Source organism: Tupaia chinensis, unplaced genomic scaffold (genome assembly GCF_000334495.1).
Source record: "Tupaia chinensis unplaced genomic scaffold, TupChi_1.0 Scaffold149964_2, whole genome shotgun sequence".
Taxonomy (NCBI): Eukaryota; Metazoa; Chordata; class Mammalia; order Scandentia; family Tupaiidae; genus Tupaia; species Tupaia belangeri.
Window position 1 is genome coordinate 1,786,569 of NW_006209806.1, and position 6,946 is coordinate 1,793,514.

The 6,946-nt window shown below is 65.2% G+C and overlaps 1 protein-coding gene across 1 annotated transcript in view; it reads left to right on the forward strand.

Moving 5' to 3' along the window:
• Positions 1–6,946, forward strand: part of ANKRD24 (ankyrin repeat domain 24) — a 16,223-nt gene that overhangs the window by 2,847 nt on the left and 6,430 nt on the right. The window contains 13 exon segments of the mRNA XM_027769604.1: positions 22–79; positions 1,982–2,052; positions 2,194–2,300; positions 2,411–2,595; positions 2,940–2,968; positions 3,469–3,549; positions 3,672–3,779; positions 4,428–4,472; positions 4,560–4,658; positions 5,330–5,402; positions 5,556–5,680; positions 5,801–6,732; positions 6,734–6,946. The exon segment at positions 6,734–6,946 is cut by the window's right edge and continues 361 nt beyond it. Coding sequence (XP_027625405.1) covers positions 22–79; positions 1,982–2,052; positions 2,194–2,300; positions 2,411–2,595; positions 2,940–2,968; positions 3,469–3,549; positions 3,672–3,779; positions 4,428–4,472; positions 4,560–4,658; positions 5,330–5,402; positions 5,556–5,680; positions 5,801–6,732; positions 6,734–6,946 — 2,126 coding nt within the window.

Below are 6,946 nucleotides of genomic sequence, written 5' to 3' on the forward strand. Positions count from 1 at the left end.
CTCAAGCCCCCCTGTCTGCAGGCCTCCTGTGTGGTGGACGTGGTGGACGGCAGCGGCTGGACGGCTCTGCATCACGCAGGTGGGCTCCCGGCCCTGCCCGCCGTAGCCTGCGGTCTAGGGGTCTAGGCTGGGGCTGTTTCCCGGGGCCCTGGATGCCTCCCCGCCCTCCTGGGCTCTCCTGCCTGCCAGGGCCACCCTCGGAGGCCATGGGCTGCAACCCCACTGGGCAGAGGAGGCCCAGGTCCTCTGTGGGAACACGTGGAGGTGCTGTTCTGTGTGAAACCACTTTTTTTTTCTTTTTTGAGAGGTTTTTGCTATAGGGCTCGTGCGCTCGCCAGACAAAGAGAGACAGAAAGCGGGAAATCACCCCCTGGAGGGATGGCCACGCCGCAATCCCTTCTCCTCCATTCTCCTCTCGGGATCTTGGGCACGCACGCACACGCATCTAGCGTGAGTTTAAGTCACTGGGTCCAGGACTCGAACCGCGGTCGATAACATGGGAGTCCAGCGACTTAGCCATGACGCTAACTGCTGGTGCCCTGAGCAAAACCACTTTTGAGGAAATCCCAGGGCATCTCAGCAGAATGGAGACCCAGGTGGCCGCGCTGTCATCACCCACAAACGCAAACTCCTCCGGGAGTTGGAGTCGGGAGCAGGAGCCCGCCCACACGCGCCAGAGCCCGGAGCCAGAGCCCGGCGGGTGTCCGTTCTGTGCTCGCGACGCTCCGGCGTGGTGCTCACGTGCTTTCGGAAACACAGAACCAAAGTGGGTTTGCTGCTGGGGTTTCCGGCACCCTTAGCATTTCCCCGCAGCTGGCGCACGCTGCCGCCTCGTGGTGGAAGCACCTTGGTTTTTCCGCTGGTTTATTGAGCACCTACTCTGTGCTGGATGCTGCTCTGGGCTGGAGGTAGACCGGCAGACAAACCCAGATCCCATCGGGCGCACAGCGGGCGTCCTGGAAAGTGGGTTCTTGTGCGCGGATCAGGCTGTATGTGTACGTGGGGCCCAGACCCCGGGTTCCAGAAGGTGCCTCACACCTTCGTGGTTTTTTTTTCTTCTTTTTCAAACAGTCGCAGGGTACGTGCGCTCACCAGAGAGAGACAGAGAGAGGAGGAGGAGCGGGAGAAAGAGCCCTGGTGGGGTAGGGCCAGGCCACTGTCCCTTCTCCGTTTCCCCATCCTGTTAGGATTTGGGGCATGTGATCCACGTGTTTTCCTTTTTATTTATTTATTTATTTATTTTGCCATAGGGCATGTATGCTCGCTGGAGAGAGATAGAGACAGGGAAAGCGAGAAATCACCCCCGGGGGGATGGCCACGTGGCAGTCCTTCCTCCTCCATTCTCCTCTCGGGACTTCGGGCACACACGCACATGCGCCCAGCATGATTTTCAAGCTGCCGGGTCCGACTCAGTGCCTTAACCTCCATGTCACCTGCTGGCCCCCCACCGTGTCTTTCAAGCCACCAGGGCTGGAACTTGGACTGCGTGGTCAGCCGTGCTGGACCGGCTCCCTTACCCCCCAGGCCACGGAGCAGCCCCTCCCCGTACCGTGAGCCCCAGTATGCCGCGGCTACTCCCACTGCCGCGTCTATGCCGACCTCATGCCCTCCTCGGGCCTTCCCTCCCCGTCCACGTCCGAACCCAAAGGCCGGCGAACCCCGCCATGCTCCACCCCAGCCACCTCTGACCTCTGACCTCTGGGCCTGCTGCGAAGGCCTGGCACACCGTAGGTTGGTCAGATGGGAACTCCATGGCACTCCCACTGCGAGATGCGTCCACGAGAGCTTGCAGCTGGCAGGTGCAACTCTGCCGTGACCCCGGGCTGGCCGCGGGGCCTCAGTTTCCTCCTCCATCTAGTGGGAATCAGCCAGCGTGCCAGCTCCACCTGGGGGAGCAGGAATACCCCGGGAAATAAAGAAGCAGACCCTCAGAAATCCTCCATGTCTTGTCCCCTGAGGTGTCCTCTCGCCTGTTCCCCAGCGGCAGGTGGCTGTCTGTCCTGCTCCGAGGTGCTCTGCTCCTTCAAGGCGCATCTGAATCCACGAGATCGGGTGAGCTGGCCGTCCTTCCAGGGACAGGTCCTGTCCCCCAGTGGCCGCGCCCCGGCGCCCTCAGCACAGCATGAGAGCTTTAGGTGAAGCTCAGGGTGGTCCCTAAGGGCCAGCTTTCACGCCCTCACCCCTCCCTCCCAGTCAGGGGCAACGCCCCTCATCCTCGCAGCTCAGATGTGTCACACGGACCTGTGTCGCCTCCTCCTGCAGCGGGGGGCTGCCGTGAATGACCAGGACCTGCAGGGCCGGTGAGCCCCTCCCTGTGCCGTGTGGCCCTCTCTGGGTGGGGGACCGGGTGGGCCTTGCGCTCCTAGCTGGCCCGGCTGTCCGCATGCTCAGTCGCCCCCTCCCCTGGCAGGACAGCCCTGATGCTAGCCTGCGAGGGGGCCAGCCCCGAGACGGTGGAGGTGCTGCTGCAGGGGGGTGCCCAGCCAGCCATCACGGACACGCTGGGCCAGGACGCGGCTCACTACGGCGCCCTGGCCGGGGACAAGCTGATCCTGCACCTTCTGGAGGGGGCGCGGAGGCCCTCGCCGCCCAGAGGTGGGAAGCCCCGCCTCCCTCCTCCTCTGGGGCAGTTTCTTGTCACCCCTTTCTTTCCCTGTGGTGGGTGTTTTCAGGCGCCCTCTGTGCTGCTTCCGAGGTGCACTAAGGGCAGTTTCAAGGAGCCCAAAAGCATTTAGACTGCTTTCCTGAGGACCCTACCCCCACCCCGTCCCTAAGATGCCACTGTCCTCTCTCTCTGAGTTTGAGAGTTTCGAGGCTCCTCCTATCAGCAGAGAGGCAGTGGCTTTTGACCTTAAAGGTCCTGATGTTGGGGAACTGGGCCCACTGCCGCCCCCTAGGACAGAGGGCCTGACCCGCCTCCCTCTCTCCCTGCCTTCTAGAGGATGACTCTGGCGAGGCCTCGTCTCAGGTAAGGACCCCTGAGCAGGGAGTGGGCCCCTCTCCCCAGGCGCACCTAGCTCCCCCCAGCCCAGGCTGCCGGAGGGGAAGGACTGGACCCCACCGCAGGGTTGTACCCCCAGGGTCGCTGCCCCCACGTGGCTAACTCCCAGAGCCGGGGAGAACCCTGGAGTGGGGCCGGACCGGGCAGGGCTGGGGTGACATGGAGGCTGGTGCAGGCGAGGGGGGGCTAGTCCGGCCTCTTCCCTCTCCCAGTGCCCCAGCATCTCTGCTCTGGGGGGCGGGGAGATACCTGTAGACACTGTGGTCCAGCCAGGGAAGGTCTGAGGCTCAGAGAGGGCCAGAGCAGGCGCAGGATGGGGTCCTCGGGGCTCTCGGGACGGCCCCACCCCTGCTGGGATGAGTGAGGACCAGAAGGGGCCGGCATTGTGGGGACTGCTGAGAACGGCAGCTGGGCGGTGGGCTCACTTATGGCCCACGGTCCCCTGTGCTGTCCACCTCTGTCCCCAGAACTCCGTGAGTAGCCATGACAAACGAGGGACTCCTAAGAAGCGGAAGGCGCCTCCGCCTCCAGCCAGCCTCCCTGTGCCGGTGAGCGTGCCTGGGGGGTGAGGCAGCCGGGAAGGGGCCGGAGCTCGGGCTCAGCCATGCCAGGGCAGCCCTGGGCCTCCTCTAAAGGCAGTGGGTCCCGGGGGGTGGACGGGGGCCGACAGGACGATCGAGACGCCTACGAGGAGATCGGGCGGCTGCGGCAGCAGAGGGGCCGTCTCCTGCAGAAGATCCGGGGCCTGGAACAGCACCAGGAACGGAGGAAGCAGCAGGTCAGGCGGCAGCAGGGACAGGGCCGGGCCGGCCCGGGCGGGTGCAGTTCTGGGGGAGACCCTCCCTTCCTGCCTCGTCTCCTCCCCTCCCCTCCCCTCGCTCACCCTGCCCCAGCCACAGGGCCCGCCTGGCTGTTCCTCCAGCTCCCCAGGCGTGGTCCGACCTCAGGGCCTTCGCGGGGGCTGTTCCTTCTGCGAGGAGCACTGTCCACACAGCTCCCTCCCTCACCCCCTCGCTGCAAAGATCCCCTGTGGAAGACACCTCCCCTGCCCCCTCATTTTCAGCCGCAGCCCCCTCCCCCTTATTCCCGCCCATCGCACTTACTGCTGCGGGACACCCCAGTGGACATTTCTGGAGAGTGGGGAGTGAATGAGTGGTTGGAAGAGGGGCGAGGGCGTCCTTCAGGCTGGCTGCCCCCAGGTGGCAGCAGCGTGCTAAGCTAACTCCCAGAACTGGGTGAGAACCGGACCCTGGGGCTAGCCCCAGGGGACACGCGGCAAAAGCCCTGGGCGAGTGAGGGGCCTACGGACTCGCTAGGACTGAGCCGCAAGAGACCCGGACACCACGGGTGGACTGGCCTGCTGCGCGGCAGGAGGTGGGCTGGACTCCCAGCCCAGACCCAACCCCGGTCTCCCCGTCCCCATCAGCTGCAAGAGGCAGAGGCCAGCTCACTCCACAGCCTGGAGAGACAGGTAGGCGGGAACGGTGGGGCCACCTCCCAGCCGCCCGCCCGGCGTTTCCCCCAGGGGCGGCTGAGCCTCCCCCCCACCTGCTCCCAGGTGGAAGAGCTGCAGCAGCTGCTGGCGGAGAAGCAGGAGGAGAAGGAGAGCTTGGGGCGAGAGGTGGAAAGTCTGCAGAGCAGGCTGTCCCTGCTGGAGGTGGGCCGGCTGGGGGCGGGGCGGGGCCGTGGGCGTGGCCGGGGCGGGGCCCGGGGGTGCTGGACCAGGGGCGGGGCCAAAGCCAGGCAAAGGATGTTTGAAGATAGCAAAGCACTTATGTCACTGGACTCACCACATAGTTGACTGCGGTTCGAGTTCCGGACCTGGCAGCCTAACACGCTGGGCACATGAGTGTGCGTGCCCAAGATCTCGAGGGAATGGAGAAGGGACTGTGGCGTGGTCATCCCCCCTGGGGGTGATGTCTTGCTTTCTATCTCACCGTTTCTCCAGTAAGTGCACACACCCTAGAGCAAAAATCTCTTCAAAATAAAAAAACGCAAGAGGGGGCCAGCAGGTGGCTTGGTGGTTAAGGCGCTGGACTTCCACATGGCCATCCGCGGTTCAAGTCCTGGACCTGGTGACTTGCTTTCTTGCTTCCAAAATCTGAAAAGGAGAGAGAGATGGAGGAGGGGTGGAGGCGTGGCCGTCCCCGGAGGGTGTTTTCTTCCTCCCTCTCTGTCTCTCTGGTGAAGACGCGCCCTCCGCACACGTGTGGGTCAAACGGGGCTAGTCCGTGGCTCCCGGAGAGCCCTACAGACTCGTGGACACCTTGTTCTGGAGTTTGGGGGGGTGGGAACAGGGTCCCAAGCCCGTCTCTGCCCCTCCCCCAGACTGAGCGGGAGAACACCAGCTATGACGTGGCCACCCTGCAGGACGAGGAGGGGGAGCTGCCGGACTTCCCAGGTGAGCCTGTCCTTCCTCCCGCAGGCCCACCCGGCGCCGTGCAGGTCCTGGGGAGGCTCGCACTCCCTACTCATACACTTGCATGAGCCTGCCCGAGGCCCCTCCTGTCCCCTGCGGCCGGGGCCCTCGGGCCTGACTCTGGGCCACCCCCAGGGGCCGAGGCACTTCTGTCCAAACGGCTGAGCCCGTCCCCGTCGGCACAGGAGCTCCTGGCCTCGCTGCAGGAGCAGGTGGCTGCGCTCACCAGACAGAACCGGGAGCTGATGGAGAAGGTCCAGGTGAGGAAACGCAGGCCGGGGACGCGCCGGGGCTTGAGAATGAGGGTGGGCTGTGGCTGAGTCTGTGGGCAGAGAGGGTGCCCCGTGGCCACTTCCGCCCCACGTGCCCACCCCCCTCAGGTCCTGGAGAGCTTCGAGAAGGACGAGGTGCAGATGGGGGTGAACGGCTCGGCTGGGGTCGTGCCCTTGGCCCTCTACGACTCTCTGCGTGCCGAGTTTGACCAGCTCCGCAGGGAGCATGCCCAGGCCTTGCGGGCTCTGCAGCTGCAGGAGGCCCCCCGAGGGGACGAGACAGCCTGTGGGGACGACAGGGGCCCGGGAGAGCAGGCCACCAAAAAGAGGCCCATGGACCTGGGGCTAGACGGTGCTGCGGCTCCAGAAACCAGTGTGAACGGAACCCAGACCACAGACGGGGCGGCAGGTGGCCACGCCATGGCAGCCAGGCCCCTAGACGCTGAGGCCACAGAAACAGAGTCCACAGGCGCCCTGGCCACTGAAACAGGGAGGGAGGGGGCTGCTACCCTGGAAATCAGATTCGCAGGAGTTGAAGTCTCAGAGAAGAAGGCTGCAGAAGACAACGCAGACACGGAAACCGAGACCACGAGAGCTGAGGCCACTAGCTCAGAGGCCACAAAACCAAGAGCAGAAGACCCAGACGTGAGGGTCAACGGAGAGGGCGCCAAGGATCCTGAACTCTCAGGCACAGAGACTATCCACGTGGAGTCCACTGGCTCTACTGTCCCAGATGTGGAGGCTACAGGAGTAGAGGCCACAGCCCCCAGCGTGGAGGCCACAGGAGTGGAGGCCACGGCCCCTCACACCGGCTCCCTCCTCTACCCTGGTGCTGCTGAAGCCTCGGAAAAGCTTCAGGCCGAGCTGGAAACCAGGATCCGTGGCTTGGAAGAGGCGCTGAGGCAGAGGGAGCAGGAGGCGGCCGCTGAACTGGAGGCTGCTCAGGGCAAATACCAGGCAGCAGAGGCCGAGGCAGGCCGGCTGCGCGAGCGCGTGCGCGAGGCCGAAGGTGGCGGCTCTGGCGGGGGGGGGGGGGGCCCGGGGGGCAGCCCTGGAGCAGGCCCGGGAGGACCTGCGAGACCGAGACTCCCGCTTGCGGGAACTGGAGGCCGCCTCCGCCTGGCTGGACGAGGCCCGTGCCAGCCGGCTGCTGGCGGAGGAGGAGGCCCGCGGCCTGCGCGCAGAGCTGGCCCGGCGGGAGGAGGCGCGGCTGGAGCAGTCCCGAGAGCTGGAGGCGCTGCGGGAGCAGCTGGC